At 40.5% G+C, this 20921-nt stretch overlaps 1 protein-coding gene across 8 annotated transcripts in view; it reads right to left on the reverse strand.

The window, feature by feature from the left end:
- The window catches only part of TIAM2 (TIAM Rac1 associated GEF 2), a 769295-nt gene that overhangs the window by 285950 nt on the left and 462424 nt on the right, over nt 1-20921 (reverse strand). For all 8 annotated transcript variants that reach the window (XM_073585716.1, XM_073585715.1, XM_073585720.1 and 5 more), the window contains 2 exons: nt 10762-10920; nt 4079-4183 (listed from right to left, as the gene is read on the reverse strand). In XM_073585716.1, the coding sequence (XP_073441817.1) occupies nt 4079-4183; nt 10762-10920 (264 nt within the window). The remainder of the gene's footprint in view (nt 1-4078; nt 4184-10761; nt 10921-20921) is intronic.

Here is a 20921-nt window from a genome sequence, read left to right on the forward strand (position 1 = left end):
CAACCTAACTAGAGGCAGTGATTAGAACACCACAAATGACATTTCTATAGGGTCTATGTCTGCCACAAGGCTATGTGCTTGGTTTACACTCAGGGCCGGTTTTAGGCAAAGTGGGGCCCTAGGCAAAGTTTAAAATGGGGCCCCAAATGCTAACATATTGCACATCACAAAGAAACATTTTGATTGTATTTACATGCGCTGAGTTCAGGCTGTTAAATGAGTGTGATCGACAGTATTGAAGTCGTTCAACATTTGTTTCCTGGCCTCTTTACACCATCTGAGATAGAATGATGGGGACAGAACGATCACTAATGAATCCCTAACAGATCACCATATAGTATCATGCTATCAGCAGCACATCTACAGTTTACACCCCATAGTCCTCCATATAGTATAATACACTCCTCAGTTCCCCATATAGTATAATATACTCCTCAGTCCTCCATATAGTATAATACACTCCCCGTAGTTCTCCATATAGTACAATACACTCCTCATAGCCCTCCATATATTAAAATACACTGCTCAGTTTTCCATATAGTATAATACACTCCTCACAGTTCTCCATATAGTATAATGCACCGACATAGTCATTCATGTAGAACAATTCACTTCCCATAGTATAATGCACCCCATAGTTCTTCATATAATGTATTCCCCATAGTCCTCAATACAGTATAATGTAGCCCACATATAGTATAATGCAGCCACCCCATAGAGTATAATGCAGCCCTGCCATACAATACAATGTAACCCCCATAGAATATAATGCAGCCCTCCTCATATAGTATACTGCAGCCTCCATAGAATATAATGTAGCCCCCTCATAGTAAAATGAAGCCCCCATACAATATAATCTAGCCCCCCATAGACTACAATGTAGCCTCCTCATATAGTATAATGTAGACCCCTCATAGAGTATGATGCAATCACCCCCCATAGAATATAATAAATAAAATACAACCCACCATAGAATATAATGTAGCCCCAAATAGAAAATAATACAGCCCACCTCCCCATAGAATATAATGTAGCCCCCCATATTATATAACACAGCCTCCCCCATAGAATACAATGTAAAATGCACCCCCCATAGTATATAACACAGCCGCATAGTATATAGCCCAGCACCACATGGTATATAGCACAGCCCCACATGGTATATAGCACAGGACCACAAGGTATATAGCACAGTACCACATGGTATATAGCCCACCATGGTATACAGCCCAGCATGGTGCACAGCCCAGTCCAGCATGGTATACAGCCCCCCATGGTATACAGCCCCCCATGGTATACAGCCCAGCATGGTATACAGCCCAGCCCAGCATGGTATACAGCCCAGCATGGTATACAGCCCAGCATGGTATACAGCCCAGTATGGTATACAGCCAACCATGGTATACAGCCCAGCATGGTATACAGCCCAGCATGGTATACAGCCCAGCCCAGCATGATATACAGCCCACCATGGTATACAGCCCAGTATGTTATACAGCCCAGCATGGTATACAGCCCAAACCAGCATGGTATGGTATACAGCCCAGCATGGTATACAGCCCCCCCAGAGAATGGCCCTACAGTCCAGTACACACTGTGATTAAAAAAAACAAACACACTCGTCACCTCTCCTCTTGCCCGTGTTGCTCCAGGCTCCTGACTCCTGCTCTGTCTGGTACACAGTGAGTGTGCGATGACATCATCGCGCACATGCTGTGTGTCAGAGGCAGAGCGGGTAATGATGGGAGAGGGAGCATCAGCTGACACTCTCTCCTCCATCATTGCTTAGAACAGCACTGGCATCTATGATGCCGGTATAGTTCAATGTGGCGGCGGGGGGAAGCCCGTGCCTCACAGGGCCCCATAGGGACTGCATGATGTGGCGCTAGCTGGGGGCCCTTGGGGGAGCGGGGACCCTAGGCAGCTGCCTGGTCTGCTTGCCCCTAACGCTGGCCCTGTTTACACTGGCAGTCTCTGGTGGACAGACCAACAGATCATCATCGTGATCATTATTACAATCCCACGTGTAGCTTTCTGCTCTGTAATTCTTCCGCATTGAAGTCAAAGTGCATAACACTACAGTTGTAAAGGACAGAGCATAGGTCTGCTTTTAAACAAAAATGCAGCACAATAAAAAACTATGTGGTGTCTATTTTTTTATTCCTGTACACCAAAATATACATAGTGGGCCATTTATATGGATACACCTAAATAAAATGGGAATGGTTGGTAATATCAACTTCCTGTTTGTGGCAAATTAGGATATGGGAGGGGGGAAACTTTTCAAGATGGGTGGTGACCATGGCGGCCATTTTGGATCCAACTTTATTTTTTTCAATGGGAAGAGGGTCTTGTGACACATCAAACTTATTGAGACTTTTACAAGAAAAACAATGGTGTGCTTGGTTTTAACATAACTTTACTCTTTCATGAGTTATTTACAAGTTTATGACCACTTATAAAATGTGTTCTAAGTGCTGCCCATTGTGTTGGATTGTCAATGCAACTCTCTTCTCCCACTCTTGACACACTGATACAAACACCGCAGAAGAAATGCTAGCACGGGCTTCCAGTATCTGTTGTTTCAGATGCTGCACATCTCACATCTTCAGAGCATAGACAATTGCCTTCAGATGACCCCAAAGATAAAAGTCTAAGGGGGTCAGATCAGGAGAACTTGGTGGCCATTCAACTGGCCCAAGACAACCAATCCACTTTCCAGGGAACTGTTCATGTAGGAATGCCCGGACCTGACACCCATAATTGATGGTATGGTGTGGTATAAGGGTTACAAAGATAGTTGGGCCATTCTTAATCAATGGAAACCTCAATGCCACTGGATATCTGAAATTGCTACATGATGATGTGTTGCCTTCTTTATGTACTGAAGAGGGTACATTCCCTGAATTTTTCCAGCAAGATGGTGCACCACCATGTTATGGGGGTCAGGTCCAAGCATTCCTACAAGGAATCTGACCCCCTTAGACTAGCATTTCTTCTGTGGTGTTGCTATCAGTGTGTCAAGAGTGGGAGAAGAGGGTTGCATTGACAATCCAACACAATGGGCAGCACTTTGAACACATTTTATAAGTGGTCATAAACTTGTAAATAACTCATGAAAGAATAAATATACGTTAAAACCAAGTGCACCATTGTTTTTCTTGTGAAATTCTCAATAAGTCTGATGTGTCATATGACGCTCTTCCCATTGAAAAAAATAAAGTTGGATCCAAAATGGCCAACTTCAAAATGGCCGCCATGGTCACCACCCATCTTGAAAGGTTTCCTCCCTCCCATATACCAATGTACCACAAACAGGAAGTTGATATCACCAACCATTCCCATTTTATTTAGTTGTATCCTTATAAATGGCACACCCTGTAATATCTACTAAACATTGCAATATGCAAAACAAAATGTGTAAATGTGCTCTTACGCCTATTTAGGTTGGGGAAAATGATACCTAATGGTACTCAACAGCTATCATGTGCATACAGGAACAGTCCCAGAATTCCTATTTATTTCAGTGCCGAGAGGCAGGTAAGGTAATGCTGCTCACCTCCGACAGCACTTATCTACTGGAGAACAACGTGTTTAGCATGTTAATATGTGCCGGTTTTCTTCCAAATATTGGTGGCCAGCAAGCAAATTGCACACAAATGATTCCATTGAACAATGCAGGTTTTTGTTAAAGGGAATCTGTCAGCAGGTTTTTGCAATTTTGCAATTTTTTTTATTTCCATGTTGGTAAGTTAATCAAAATGGCTCATTTGTTTCATGAAATTTGTACAAAGTAAAAGCAAAAAAGAGAAAAATGTAAATATTTTAGACAAGGATAACTATGAGTTACTTCTATTAACAGATTTTTGCAATGAAAATGAATTAAGGAATTATTGCTTTACTGTGGCTTGATTGCCTAATACTTGACTTAGGCTAAGTTTACACACTGACTATATTGGCATCCGTTTGTCTTCTGGTTTATTGTCAATCATGATGCAAATTTAAACCTTAATCTAAATTATGGAGGAAAACAGTGAAAAGTGTTCACCAATAAAACATAAAAATTCACCAGTAATACCTGTTCTTGTATGTAATCCATTGGTGAAGGAACATAATACTCAACATTGTCACCCATATTTCTTCTTATATGCAAACCAAAAAAGCCAGGGTCCATCTGTCGAACCTGTGAGAAACACATCAGTCACTAAAAGATGTCTTGGCAAACAAAAGCCATTAATATGGATTACAGCTCAGCTGTAATGTACTTTAATTAGCGGTGTAGTAAAGAAATCTTGTTTTATTAAAAATTAATCACAATCATGTGCAGGGAGGAGGGGTTGCAGAAAGCACAATAATAAAAAACACACAAAGCATGACAACAATGTACCCAGCAAAAACACACACACAATATAAATACAAAGAAAACATATATCATTTAGTATTCATTCGCCTAATTTTCCAAAATATGATGCTGGCAAATACCACATGCAATGTGTATGGATTGATTTGCATTTTAATGTACAAATGATTGAAGTGTGCTAAAATAGTGAAATATGTAAAATTAGAGGAGTTTTATATTGTAGTCTTAGAAGCCATTGGAATGGTTGGATTTATTAAATGCGTAATAATCTCAAGGGCAACATTTTAGTAATTAATAAGAATAGTATAAACTAGTCTAGCATTAATGATGTGAAAAAAATACTTTTCTACAACTAAATAGTAGTTCTACTAGATGAGGCTGAAATCCAAAGTGTAATCTATGGATGGTCATCATCAGTCTAAATTGGGGGCTGTAGACCATATACTGCAATGGGACTTGCACACAAGATGATCGTCTTTTCAAATTTTAGAAAGTAGCCAAGATTCATTTTTCTATTAAAAGTAGTAAAATAATAGACACCCATACACCACAGTAGGCTATCATTTAACATTTGAGTAGACTGGTGGATTGGTGCCATAATGTACACAAATCTACTGCTTGTTCCTCATGGTTACATAGGATGACCAACACAGGACATGAATACCGAAAGTACAGCTAAAAAGCAACCAGTTAAAACCTTGAATAGAGGAAGCTTAAATACTATTATTTAAATTCAATCTACAATCAAAAATTAGAGAATTAACCCCTTCATGACTGGAGCTTTTTTTGGTTTTGCGTTTTCATTTTACCCTCCCCTTCTTCCCACAGCCATAACTTTTTTATTTTTCCGTCAACATGGCCATATGAGGGCTTATGGGCTTATTTTTTGCGGGACGAGTTGTACTTTTGAATGACACCATTGGTTTTACCATGTCGGGTACTAGAAAACGGGAAAAAAATTCCAAGTGCAGTGAAATTGCAAAAAAGTACAATCCTACACTTGTTTTTTTGTTTGGCTTTTGTGCTAGGTTCACTCAATGGACTTACTGAAAAAAACCTTAAAATATACTGTAACTTTTATTAAGTACATTAAACAAAAATTCTAAAAGATTGTGCAAATAACCCCTATTATTTGGGCCTAGTGAAAAAACTGGGCTATTAACCTTGCTGGGAAGACAAAATATGTTGCAGATCAAACAAATCTAACCAGCCAAGCCTGCCAGTCCAATCAACTGGTCAGAAAAACTCTACATCCAAGCAGCCTAAAAGGGCTGCAAGACAATTTATGGCCCAGAAAACCTTAACAAAACCGGAAAAAAAGGAAGGGACCAAAAAAAAGGGAATTGTTAATAATTGATACTTAGTGCTACCTACCACCTGATAACAGTTTCACACAGCCGATGTGTAGAAAAGAGTGCCCTGGCCCTATGAATGGTAATCTGCCTGAGCACCTACCTAGGTGCGGAGGTTGGCACCCTAAGAATATACGAGAATGGCGCCCCCGCTCGTGCGATGGCTGTCCTTTGATCTCCTATATCATCCTTTAAGATGTAAGATTCGAGAAAGAGGGCCAGATGGCCTGTATCCACTTATTTAGAATGTCTTCATGAGTGTGGTAAGATGAATTTATACAGTCACATATAGATGTAAGAAAAAGTAAAGTGTCGTTGCTCAGGAGATGAACACCAGTCTCCGCTTACTTCTTTAATTAATGATGTGTTGTACTTCTGCAGCCAATCAGTGGCCACTCTAGTGATGCTGACAAGAATGTCACATGACCACTGCAACTACTGGTTGGCTGTGGGGGTCACATGTCCATGGATAGCAAGTCCTTGCTATAGTAGGAAGTAAGCGGAGACTAAAAGAGCTCACCAGATGGGGATTAAATGTTTGAGTATATGTTACTTTTTTTTACTTCTGTATGAACTAAATCCTACCCCAACCTCAGAAATACTTGCTACCTAATAAGACTTTGGGGTTGGCAAAAATTGGGAGATTGTTTGCCTAGTGGAGGTTGAATCTAACATGGCTTTCCATGCGTATGGTTAGCTCTAGACACGTCAGGATATATATTATGTCTGATATTGTGCTTTAACATCTAGACGTTGTCTGGTAAAAACATGTCTTGGCTTCATGCATCAATTGGTACAGACAAGAGAATAAAATGTTGGTTTAAACTTGTAAAGAAGTATTGTACAGTGTGCAAAACCAATTTAGATTCCTTGCACTCACCAGAGCAGTAAGAAAATGTAAGGAGGAAAAAGAACCAGGAAAGATGTAGAAGAAAGGAGTCAGCACTACACACGGCTATGATAAACTTTCAAGCACAAAAACAAAAGACAGAAAAAAGGAAATGTTTAAATCAAACAGTTACTGCTACATTGGAGTACAGATGCAACACAGACACAGTCGCTAAATGATAACACTAACAATTCTTTGGCTGGATAGTTGCTTTCTTCTTTTTGGCTGTGCGATTTCTGGTAAGCATAAACCGAGAAGAGCCTAGGAATTCACTAGACATAGATAGCAGACACAATAGGTCACTGCACAGGCTTACTGAACAAGATGTAGTAAATGAGACACAGTTATAGAAATAAAGCTATCTATGTAGTCATACAAGAAACGTAAAAGGTATAGATACATGTCAAAGTGAATTTTACTTCATGCCATAATATTCGAAGGGGCTATATTCAACCAACACTTATTCGGAATTTGGTTTTGGTTGAAGTCTGATTAATAGTGCAACATTAAAAATAACTTCAATACCTGACAAATTCTGTTATAAAGTACCATGAATAGTGTAATTAGAACTCAAACCTGGAAAATTCTATGTGACTTCACTTAATGGGAAGCTGCCAGGTCAATTTACCACCCTAAACCACCACCGTGTTGTAGGAGGAGACCTGATAATCTTATAAAACATGCTTGTCTATCTTTTCAGATGCAGCAAAGGTAATACATTTTCAAAATCCTGCACTCTGTTCGCTTATAACCTATAAACTGTCAAGTGGGTGTTCCTGCTGTAGAGAAGAGTCATGCTGTTTTGTTTCCAACCCTGTTGCTCTAGCTTTCATTGACATCCACCTGGCTGCTGTAGTGACAAGCAGGCTCCAGTAGATACCGCCCATGTGCCGTTGCTTTGTACTCCACTAGCATGTGTGTGCAGCTAAGTATACAGTGATAAATTTAGACATGTTACACCTTGCTACTCTGTATGTACGCACGGGACACAATGTAATGGCGCATGCGCAGCATTTTAAAGGGCCTGGTGGTGACTACAGCAACAAGATGAAGTCAGTCAAGACTGTACTGATTCCTCTGTACAAAGGGAATTTCCACTTGACTTTTCACAGGTCACTGACATACAGTCACAACCAGGGTCTACTAAATTAAACATATGCGCCATTGCCTTGTACTCCACATCTGTTGCAGTTTCATAACCAACTGTGGCCTAGAGATGCTGTGAGTAATGGCTCAGTCTTCCTATGGAATCTGGAGTGTGCTGGACTGTCTGTTTTATGGGTGACAGTCCAATCATCCAGTCTGTTCCTGGTGAGTGCTGGGCTGTCAGCATTTTGATTGACAGCCCTGCTGCTAAATCTGGAATAGTCTGTGGGTGCTTCCCCAGGTGCGTCCTATCCTTAATCATTAATCATTTGCTAGGTATTTAGCTGGATAGCTGTTTCTAGTCAGTGTCAGTTGTAGATTTGTTTCAGCTAGGTGAGGGTGCTTGCTCTTTGTCTGATTTCTGATTCTGTTTATGACCTTGGATCTGTTGTGACAATTCTCATGGATTTTCCCTTCTGCTTTTGATGCTCTCTGACTTAGGTATCTGACTCCAAACTTGGCCTCTGAATATTCTTTTGTTGTACTCACTGGTTTTGATGTACACTTCAGGTATTTGACCCCGTACTGCTTTCTGACCATGCATTTGACTTACATGTCTTTATTACGAGCACTCCTGGTATATGACCTTGGACCTCCTGACTACCCTTTCTCACAGATTGCCCGTGACTCAGCGTCACAACTAGCTAGTGCAGTGCAGCAAATTATACTGTGATAAAGTCGGACATAATACATCATGCTGCTCTGTGCATTTACGGGAGGTTCAAGACAAGGACACCCAAAACTGGAGGTTCTCTTTCGTATAGTGGGAATGCCCACTTGACTCTTCACAGGTCAGTACACAGCACACAAAAGTTTTTAAAAATTTATTTTAGCACTTTTGCTGCAGCAGAAAAAAAAAGACTTGCTTGAAAAGATTGTCAGAATTTCTATAACAGCAAGAAAACACAAAAAGCTGTGCTCACTTTTGAAACAAATTATTCATTGCTAAAAAAGATCTTACTGTTTTATAATGATTTTTTACTTTTCCTCAAATTTAAATAGGAATTTGTATATTTTTGTCATTATTAGAAAAATGAGATAAGAAGGCTTTCCATTAATGTATATTGAGCATGTACAATCACAGAGCACAATAGACATGCCCTTGTCATGGGTTTAATCTAAGAAGCGAGAAGACAGTTAATATTTCATCAAGAGTTCAGTCATGTACAAGACATTTAGGTTCTATCTCATTTCACCTTTGCACGCATGAATTTAAAGCTATAATTACAAAGTTATCATCAGCTTAGGCAATTACTTTATTAATTAATGTATAATTGCTGTTCAAGTAGTTGATGTCCCAGAACAGAAAATCAAATTGAATTTTGGCTGCCATCTTGTGGACATTTTTATAGTTGTTGCAGGGAATGTTTTTGCTTAAACCGAGCTAGTATTGCCACTAAGAGACTACTCATTTTTTACAAAAATTACTCTTAGGTTGGTTTATGTTCTATAACATTTCCTTTACAATGCGCCTACTTATGTTTGGGTAATTATCAGCCCCCACAGAAAAGATGTGAGTAGATATACAGTTCAATAAAACTTTGTACAATATGAATATTTTTTATACATTCGCAGAGAGCCTTCACATTTGATTTGACGATTCAGAGTGTTAACAGGTCTTTTTATATTGCATCTAGTTCTAGGGCAGTTTCAAGGTAGATAACTGTTGTAGGACTTACTAGCTACATTGTCCACTCATAAGCTACCCCATACCAACATGCTGTTTCATTAAATCACCTGTGTTTTTATAGCACCATGTTCAAAGACATTCAAGGGCATCTGAAATTCGAATTTGCTGGCTTAGCCGGATTTTCCCCAAAAATTGATTTACATTGAATAAATTCAATCCAAAAAGACGGGGAAAAAAAGAAGAGAAAGAGAGAGTGTTCAAACTTGTGCAAAACCGTAAAGTTGATTCTCCGCAGATTGATCCACTCATCTCTAATACTAACTGGAAGGGCTTCTGTTAAGCACTATAAGTTCACTCACTGAACATTCACCAATTCTCAGGGATCCCTGACGAAGGAGGTTGAAGCCTCAGAATACTGTTGGTACTCTTTTTTATTCCTGAAGGAGAGCCCATAGTTTTTGTGACAGCACAAAAACAAGGGTGGCAGATTTTTTTAAACAAGTGTCAGAGCAGACGTGTCCGGCTGGAACACGTCCTACACTGAGTGCTCAGCACGGACTAGTAGAGACACCTGGGACATGGCATTTTGAACCTTTGAGGAATAAAAACGACATCCATCACATATGAACTTATTCTGAACGATCCACATATAGAAGCACAGGTAGGCATCTAGTGTCTAATAGTTATTTTCAGCACATATTGTGTATTTTAAATGCTAATTTTCCCCACTGTACTTAAGTCCTCATACTGATGTCCATTAATACCCATTATAATATACGGAGCGGTTCACATTTCATTGTTTTTTGCAGACCGCTTATACACAAAAAATCAGAGACATGTCTGAGTCACAAATCAAAATCACCCGTACAAGTCTATGGATTTGTGAAAATCATTGAGCACACATGGATGACATCAGTGTGCCGTCTGTGTGCTGTCCGGGTTTAACATTGCAATAAATAGGAGAAAATTTGTAATTTTATTTTTTCCTGTGAAAAAAACCCCTGATGAAAAACGGATAGTAAAAACTAACACAAGCACTGATGAATATCGGTGTGTTTTTTGGGTACTGGAAAAATCACTGACGTACGTATGAAACATTAAGGAGGTGTTCTTCTTTGATTCCTCCATAAACATGATTGAAAGGGATAGAGAAATGTCCACATCTGGCAATAGCTTATCTCCACACAGAATAAAGGATCAGGCATATTAAGACTCATCATACCTGATCCTTAGGTTCACATTTTCACATATGAAAACAATATTTTCTATTCTAAACAAATACAACACGGTGCTCCAACATTCTGCAGCCAGATATGTTCACCTGTTTCTTTTCATAGTTCTTACAGTATATCCATCCCTATTATGGCACTCAAAGATAACTTACTTTACACGCTAAGTTCAAGATGTTTTCTACTCGGTGTTCTGGTCTGAGGTTCACAGTAACACCATGACCATCGTAAAAGTGGACAAATATTGGGATTTCCCAAGAACTTTCTTTGGGTGGGACTTCTGGAACAGTGATATTCACCAAGTCTTCAACGTGCTGTAATGAACAAGATAATACATCTCAAGTAAAGCATACATTTAAATCATGCAGCTACAAGAAACACAGAATAATGTATTGGTGGTCTCATGGCTCCGATACTACTATTATTAGGAGGTCTCTGGGGTCCAGACACTGATACGCTATCTATAATATCTGGACGTTACCTTATTTCAATTACACTTTTGCACGTCTCTAAGTTCAGAAACACAAAAGGCTACTCCTCTTTATGCAGCTTAGACCTAAATCTCTGGATTTCCAGAAATTGTAAAGGTCGTTCAATGTCTAATCATAACTGGAAAGATGTGAATCATCTGCAAATTACACAACAGTGCTGTCATATACAGCTGTGGCAAAAATTAAGAGACCACTGCAAAATTTTCAGTTTGTTTGATTTTTCTCTTTATAGGTATATTTTTGAGTAAAATGTAAATTGCTCTTTTGTTCTATAAACTACTGACAACATGAGAAATGGTCAAAATGACGAAAAAATGCAGTGCTTGCAGACCTCAAATAATGCTAAGAAAACAAGTTCATAATCATTTAGGAACAACAATACTAATGTTTTAACTCAAGAAGAGTTCAGAAATCAGTATTTTGTGGAATAACCATGATTTTTAATCACAGCTTTCATGCATCTTGGTATGCTTTCCACCAGTCTTTCACACTGCTTTTGGGTGACCTTATGCCACTCCTGGTGCAAAAATGTAAGCAGTTCTTCTTTGTTTGATGGTTTGTGACTCTCCATCTTCCTCTTGATTACACTCCAGAGGTTTTCAATGGGGTTCAGGTCTGGAGATTGGACTGGCAATGACAGGGATTTGATGTGGTGGTCCTTTATCCACACATTGATTGACCTAGCTGTTTGACATGGTGCATTATCAGGTGGAAAAACCAGTCCTCAGAGTTGGGGAACATTGCCTGAGCAGAAGGAATCAACTGTTTTTCCAGGATAACCTTGCTTTCCATTGATGAAAGGCTTTTTTCTAGCTTTACATGACTTGAGCCCTGCCTCTAGGAGCCTGTTACAAACTGTTCTTGTCATGCACTTCACCCCAGCTGCCATTTGCCATTCCTTTTGTAGGTCACTTGATGTCATCTTGCGTTTGCTGAGTGACATTCGAATAAGATGACGGTCATCCCGGTTAGTGGAGAGTCGTTTTCGCCTTCTGCTGGTCTGTAGCTTTGTTGTCCCCAATGTCTGCTACTTGACCTTGTTGTAATGGACTGCCGTCTTAGAAATTTTAAGGATAGAAGCAACATGACGCTCACTGTATCCATCTGCTAGTAAAGTCAGAATTGAGGCCTCACTCAAGACTTTTCTTTTCAACTCTTCTGGCATGGTTAAAAGTTATTTTTTGACTCCTATTACTTTTGGGATATTACTAGCACTTGTTTTGCCATCCAGCTTGTCCTATTGCAAGAGGATTGTGAACACCACAGCTGAGTTTTTTATACTTTCCTTCGTTAAATAAGATTTGGTTCAGGTAATCACCTAATCAGAAGCACATTAAGTAGAATGAGGTGTACTCTGGTTGGAATTCAACTGACACTGGAATGGAATGGCTGTCAGTCATGTAGAGAAGTTGATTTTTATAAAACTGTGCTGTGGTCTCTTAATTTTTCCCAGACCTCTAGCTGAATACAAAGCTTCTTAATATATTAATATCCTACATTCATGTATGTACATTTCACCAAATCCCGTGGTTTGGACATACAATATATCCTTTAGTTTTTGTAAAGAACCAAGAATGGGAGCAGGACACTGAGCAGAAGAAATTACACAAAGCATTTTGTGGCAACATTGAAACCAAACTGAACAAACACTAACAAAAAAGTATGAGCTGTTGCTGCAACTACATCTCAGTCTAATAAATATGTAAAATATTTGATAACCCTGCGCTATATTATTGCATTCCTCTATACATCTGGGAAGTAGAGAAACGGTTTACAAACTCACATTTTGGTCCACTAGAGGTCACTGTCGATTAACCATTAGAAAAAAAAATTATGCAACTATTAAAAAAGAAAAATACTGAAAAAATAAATTGAGATTCAGATGTTGTTTTATAGATTGTGGAACACAATGTACCAATAAAGCTTGGAATATGCAGCCACCAGAGAAGCCTAGTTTTCCGTCATTGATGTGTTCCCCACAGAGCTGTCCTGGTGTTGCAAACCAATGTCTGTGTTGTAAGAGTATAGGCCACTGGTTCGCCAAGTAAAATGAGCCTACAAAATAAAACTTGTCTTTTGTGACTTGTAATCATGATATGAAATTAATCTACTATATGGATGTTATAAAAATGGAGGTAAATGGTAAACAAATATTAAAATAGATAATGCTGTTTCTGAAAAATATATATGCTCAAAAACCTCTTCAAGAGAAAAGATATCAAAATGTGGTTAATATCATGTGAATTCTATCAAAATAACTGGAATAATGCAATGTTCCAGTGTATTGTCAATCCAAAGCTTCCCAGCTTTTCAGCAACTACACAAGCCATTCAGAACACTGTGCACTATTGGAAGCTGCATCTCTTTTTTTTCCAAGGAGAACTAGGCTGTTTTTATCAAAACGACCCACGCACCAGAATTACTTGATAACACAGCTCATCTGGGGGCGGAAAAACAAGAGAAAGTCAACAGCATAGACTACCAGTGATGAACGCAAGAGAATGTATCAAGGCTGTATAATCTGTTAGTGGCACAAGAAAAGGTAATATAAATCCAGCCTACATGATGAACATATGTGTGTATGTACAGTTGTGAGAAAGTGTTTGCCCCCTTCCTGATTTCCTATTCTTTTGCATGTTTGTCACACTTAAATGTTTTGGATCACCAAACAAATGTAAATATTAGACAAAGATTACACAAGTAAGCACAAATCCACTTGACCCACCAAATCACACACAGGTCCGGACCGAGCAAGCACTTCTGATCAGCCCAACTCATGTATCTAGACCCCATCCTCCATAAGTTATTAAGAACACCTCACTATACTGATGTAATAGATGATAAAAATCATTCCTCCTTATATACCCCAGAAAAGAGATTACTATTGAAAGTGCAAAACTGAGGATGAAACCCATATGACCAGAAAAATGTGGACTTGCCAGTTGATTCATGACAACAATTATTTACAGTGAACTCTAGGGGTACATACGAAACCCACTCCTCCTGATTCTCGGACACAAAGCACCTAAGATATATCTCAAGATTTTGGTTCACTTGCTCAGTTTGCCCATTAGATTGTGGATTCAAGGCGGATAAAAATGAAAGACGAATCCCTAAATAAGCACAAAAAGCTTTCCAAACTTCAGATATAAATTGAAATCCACGGTTGGAAACAAAATCAGAGGGAATCCCATTTCATGATCTCCTTAAAGGCATCCTGTCACCAGAAATAACGCTGTTAGCCTGCAGATATGTGGTTAATCTGCAGGTTAACAGCGTTAACACCTGCACGCAGCTGAATGCAACAAGGAGGAAATGATCTTTAATACAAATTTGGGCCAAAGTCTTGGCATTCGGTAATGCAGGTAATGCAAAGAAATTAGCGATCTTGCTGAATCTATCTACCACCACCAATATTACTTTATTACCTGCTGACATGGGTAGATCAGTAATGAAATCTACAGACAAAGGAGCCCATGGTCTACAGGGAATCGCCAAAGATTGAAGAGTTCTGGATGAATGTTTATATAGGGTCTTAGAATATACACAAGTAATGCAGACAGCGGCATAATCTCAAACATCCTGGTGCATCCTATACTACCAAAAACGAAGAGTAAGTGTTGTGAGTTCATTTTCCCCTTCACCGTCGATGTCTGATGAACTCCCTCTTCTGGTGAAGGAAGGTAGCGAGGCTGATTACCAAACACCTGATCTGGTAGATGATGACTGGGTAACAGGAAATTCTGACTGGATATAAGGCAGCCGACGCCCTTCTGAGTCGCTGGTGATTTCTCTGCTGGATTCTTGGAGACCAGTCTGATTCCTGCTTCCCAAAGATAAGTTCAATAGCAGAGCAAAAACCTATTAGTTTTGTTTTGTTTACCTTGTTTTTTGGAGTTCAGCCATCCCCGGTCGGGGGTGTGCTGAGTTCCATTTTTGTCTCTGATCAGTTTGTCTCTTTGCTCTGTCTTCAGAATTTACCTGAGTGCTGATATAGTCTTTTTGAAATCCTAGCGACTTCAGGGCCTGTTTTTCCTATCAGACAGTTGGGACATTTTTTGGTAGGGTTTTTTACAGATTGCAGACAGCAGCTTTTCTATCCTGTCCTTTTTAGTTAGCTTGGGCCCCATCGTTTGCTCAACCTATCTTTCAATCTGTGTTAGTGTTTTCATCTTGCTTCACCGTCATTATATGTTGGGGGCTGCCTATTGCTTTGGGGTCTGCTCTGGGGCAGTTTAGATTTCCCTTCTTTCTTTAGGCCTATTTAGTTCTCTGGCTGTGATCGCGGGGTCTAGGGCATCGTAGGAACCCCCCCACGGCTACTGTTAGTTGTTGTGGATAGGATCAGGGGTCTGCAATCCGATAGCTACCAACCTCTCCGGTTTTCTGGACTTAGCTTGTATTTTTGTTTTTTCCTCCTTCGGTGACTCATTCATAACAAGTAGGGCTACTTTCACATTAGCGTTTTTTAGCGCTGCGCTTCGTGCGCAATAAAAACGCATGCAAAAAACGCATCATGTGTTTTGCATGCGTTTGCGTTTTTTAGGCGCATGCGTTTTAACCAGTTTCTAGCCATGTTAACTCTTAAAACGCATGCGATGTCAAACGCAGGCGTACTCATGTTCAGACAAATCCGCATTTGTGGCGGATATGCCCAGTTTTGTCCAACATCTCAACCTTAAATTTGTTATGTCAAAAAACTGTTCTCTTGATCACTGACAGATTACTGTTACAATGGCAATATCATATAATTAACATACTAGAAGGATACAGCAGGTAACACTACTTCCCCCCCCCCCCGCACCCTTTAAGGAGTGTTTTGGTAGATATAATGACTAGGTCACAAAAGATATCTTCTTAGATCACAGTTACAATAATTAGGTTTTCCAGATTTGCACCCTTCTTATTGCATAAAGTTACCCTAAATGATAACTAAAAAGAACCAAAAACATGGTGACTTGTGACAATAGAATATCTGGCCAAGTACATAAACCGGTCATTTTCTCTACAGCTTATAGTAAGTACTGTGTACAATAGAATTTGCAGCATTATAATTTTGCATCATATTTTACTTAGTTACCATGCTTGTACTTGAAATTGGCCATGAATGTGTTTCTAAAAAAAGACCCACTCTAGGTCAGATTCCTTCAATATTCAAGGCTTAGTACTACAGCAGAACAGAATATATTAGGACTTAGTATGAATTGGAGAAAATACTCTAAATTCTTATAATCTGTCTGCACATCCCTGTCAAACTACATAAAAGCACAGGAATACATCTGATTGTCAGCTGTTCCTTACAACATGCACATGACATTGATCCTACTAGTTGACAATAAGCACTTTAACTCAAACAATTGTACAGAAAACATATCATTATACTGTTCCTGAGTCTTGAATGTTATTTTTAAACTGTGGTCAAAAAGCCCATCATTTTATACAATCTTTCCTTCTGAAAACACCAAGCCACATGTATTTATAGCATAGCCACTATGACTAATATCACAACCCTTTCTTGGGGCATTTAATATGAATTGAACATCCCAAATGCAGTTCTCAGCAATGCCATCTCATTTTCAGCTGCCAGTGCTCCAAAGAAGGCCTTCAGTCATAACCTCCGTTCTGCATGAAATCAACATACTTGTGCAGTCTCCATAGACAAACACTAGTAATAGCATGGGTTATACAGAAGCTTGCGGTCATGGGGCTGGGGCCAATAGCAGCAGATAACATGGCCTCTGTGGAGCTCATGATGGGGTGCAGTGCAAACGCTGTCAGCACCTTACATTGCACTTTCAACTGTATTGGCATACTGAATGCTGATACAGTTGATAACAGTGCTGGAACATGGAGCCGTCAGCTCCTTCATCAATCATTCTCCATCTGGCATCTGAGCTCTGACGTCTCAGTGCAGCAGGCACAATGACATCACTATATAGCGCCCATTGTGCCAAGCACTGCAGAGCTTCAGAACACACACTGCGGATACTAGAGCAGAGGGGAATGAGGTATTGTTTTTTATCAATGAGTACATTGTGGAGACCATTATACCATTTGGAGGGCTATGTTGGGGCTATTATACTGTTTGGTATGCTATGTTGGGGCTATTATACTGCTTGGTTGCTATATAGGAGGCATTATAATATTTGGAGGGGTATATGGCGGCCATTGTACTATATGGAGGGCTATGGGTTAGCCTTTTTACTATATAGAGGGTGATGTGGGGGCCATTATAATGTTTGCAGGGCTATGTGGGGGGCCAGTATTCTGTTTGAAGGGCTATGTGGGGCATATCATACTGTTTGAAGGGCTAGTGGGGCCAGTTTGGAGTCGCTCCTGGTCTTTGCGCACACTTCCAGCCTGTGCAGAATGGCTTCTGTGCACTCAGGGCGGAAATTAAGCTGCTGCTGTGTACAAGACCTCAGTGACCCAGAACTTCAGCAGAAAAGGAGGTAAAGATCGACTGGGAATATTTCAGATTGTTTAAAGGGAACCACTCATCAGTTTTGTCATATTTCATCTAAAACTATCACGTTATTCAGCGCCAGTGCTGCTTTCCATAAATGCTTATGTAACCCTCTGACTTCCCCCTGTATACCACACAAAAACCTTCTAATTCCTCCCGTGCTGTATGGTTATCTGGTCAGTCTGGTCCAATGGGCGAGGATTCAGGGCTCTCCATCTCTTCTCCCAGCTGCTGATCACCATCCTCCTTTAACTGATGTGGATGATCCTTACTGGACTATGCTTTGTCCTACTGCAAGCACATGCATACTTATGTTTTTGGCTCTGCCCGCAGTAGGAAAAAGCATAGTGTGCAGCTGTGAGCCATGATTTTTGTGCGCAGGTGCACGGTTTTTCACCACAATGTGGATGATGCGAGGTGTCATTCACATCAATTATAGTAGGTGGATGGCGATCAGCAGCTAAAGGGAGGGATGGAGAGGCCCGAAACCACGCCCACCGGACCGACCGGGCTATCATATAGCGTTGGAGAACCTAAAAAGGTTTTTGGGGGTTATACAGGGGGAGGCAGGGGTTACATGATCATTTGTGGAATGCAGCTCTGGTGACAGTTTTAGTTGATATATGACAAAACTGGTGACAGGTTCCCTTTAAAACAGTAATAAGGGGAGTCAGCTGCAGTTAGAGAATACAGGTACGGTAGTCATTAAGGGACAGTGTTCCCGAGGTCTGAGCTCTCTGATTGCAGTCATTACTACTGTAACAAATCTTGGCAGGCTAGACTGTCTCCTGAACCAATTCCCAGTGGGGCATATTTTCATATATACTCTACCTATTATATATAAATACACACAGGTACAATACATTCCCACATATAACACATTAATGTACAGTATATGCACATGTGCAGTAGACACAGGTGTGTATTATGTGTGGGCATATTCTTCTTGTATATATTGCATATAGGTATGCACTGCATGAGTGTAATTCATATATAACTTTACACTGATTCATTGATATAGGCAGCTACATCACTTTTGCCTTCTACTAGTTTTGAAAAATCTCCCCAAAGTGTTTAACATGACATACTGGATTTGTTATATGTAGGATTGCAAGTCAAGCACACATTTTTCCCAGTAGATGATGTGAAATCAGTCTTCATCTGCCTCTAACTGCTGCGTGTGGAATAGAGCTCCGTCCGAGGCTATTAACCTGTTAAACACCACTGTAAATCTGTGACAGCTGTATTTAACATTTGTGGCACCCCAGATTTAGTTGCTACGGTGAGATTGCCTCTCTCTAAGGGGTGATGTCATGCCTGGAGGAAAGGTTGGGGGTCCCCATGCCAAGTAACACAGTGTACATGTCAATTCCTGCTCCAGGCCAGAAAGGGGAGCTTCTTTATAAATTCTGGCCAGCAGGTGGGGTTAGTGAGTCAGAAAAAGTCAGCTGAGAGAGTAAACGTGAGAGTTGACATGGAAATGCGAGCCAGTTGGAGCTCGTGACAGGACAGTGAGAGAGGAGAGTTGGCAGTTTGTCTGTGGAGAGGGAAGGGACAGGAGCAGAGACAAGGTCTCTGGGGAATAGAAATTAGGTATAGCTGACCCCATAGCAGAGCGCTGATAAAGAGACGCCAAAGTCCTTGGCTGGGTGGGTGCTGTACGCCCTGACAGCCGAATCTGGAGGGCAGAGGACTGCAAGCTCCCTGGCCACACCGAACACCTGAAGGCACGGCAGCAGACCAAGAGCCTGGAGCTGACAGTGAAAAGGACAGTGCCCGTGATATAGGTTCACACTGTCTGCAATACAGGTTAGAAATCATCATGCAGAAGAGAGCTGCAGCTTAGCTACAAGCAGCAGGGACCCGAAAAGAGAGCGCAGAAGGAAGGTCCCCAACCCCACCTGGCAGGGTGGATCCCCTGAATGCCTCCAGGCAAGTCGGACTCAATCCATCATCTGTAAATGGTACCCCACATTGCATCTACTTTCAAGTAAAAGGTAAAGAAAACTGCACCTCTCTGTGTCCTTCACTTATTCTCTGCACCCCAATGTTCACCAACATCTGAACAATCAAATATATTTTCCCTGGGGCCCCGCTCTACCCGTGGGGAGCTGATCCATCTTTGCTGCATCACCATCAGCCCCAGTCGACCAAAACCGCAGCGTCGGCTACCCATTACCAAACACCACGGGTGGCGTCACGATTAAACACACATAACTATCCTCTATTTTATGACACGGCCAGGGCCATGGAAATGGATCACGGTCCCGTGACCTCCCCCATAGAACTGTCTGGTCCGATTCCGGGTACCCCACAGCCCTGGTGGGCGCATCACATGCACTTGCCAGGGATTGTGTCATTCTATGCACAATCTTGTGACGTGATCGCAGAGCGCCACTGGGCTGCCATAACAGACAACTGTCTGTTAAGATCCCTGTGCCTGTCATGTCTGTGCTCCTGTGAAAGACAGCCTGTGGCCGACGTTTATGGGAGACCGTGATTTTTACTATATACAGTAACACTGTGACATTAGTGTATATAACATAAGCAATTGAATGATAGCAGATTGAAGTCCCCTAAAGAGACTAAGTGCAGTGAAAATTAAAAATAGTGATTTTAAAAAATATGAAAACAAATAAAAACCATATAAAAATTCCAAATCATCCCCCTTTTCCATCATTAAAAATTAAAAAATACACATTTGGTATAGCTGCGTTCGTAAAAGTCTGATCTAGCAAAGATAGAATAAATTAATCCTATTGGTAAACAGCGTAATTAAAATACCAGAATTAGTTTGTTGGCCACCGTAACACGACAAAAATGTAATAAGTGATCAAAACTTTGTAACTACCATAAAATGATATCACTAAAAACAACTGCTCAGGGAGCAAAGACAAAAATAAGCCCTAACACAGCTCCATATCCCAAAAATTGAAAATGTTGCGTTCCCGTTCGGTCGATGGGCATCCACATACAATGCATGTCGCTGCGTACCCAATGTTAAAGATAGGTACGCAGGATGCATGCGGAAGTAGGCAGAGTGTAGGCGGAGCTTAAAGGAAGAAGTACGCAGCCCTACGCAGACCAGCCAAACCCTAATGTAAGCCCTGCCTTACATAGTCACCTTTATATAGTGCCTTGCAAAAGTATTCGGCCCCCTGGAACTTTTCAACCTTTTCCCACATATCATGCTTTAAACATAAAGATACAAAATGTTAATTTTTGGTGAAGAATCAACAAGTTGGACACAATTGTGAAGTTGAACGAAATTTATTGGTTATTTTAAATTTTGGTGGAAAGGCAAAAACTGAAAAGTGGGGCGTGCAATATTATTCGGCCCCTTTAACGGAATACTTTG

This window comes from Dendrobates tinctorius, unplaced genomic scaffold (assembly GCF_039654945.1).
Source record: "Dendrobates tinctorius isolate UK_male_01 unplaced genomic scaffold, ASM3965494v1 ptg000087l, whole genome shotgun sequence".
NCBI lineage: Eukaryota > Metazoa > Chordata > Amphibia > Anura > Dendrobatidae > Dendrobates > Dendrobates tinctorius.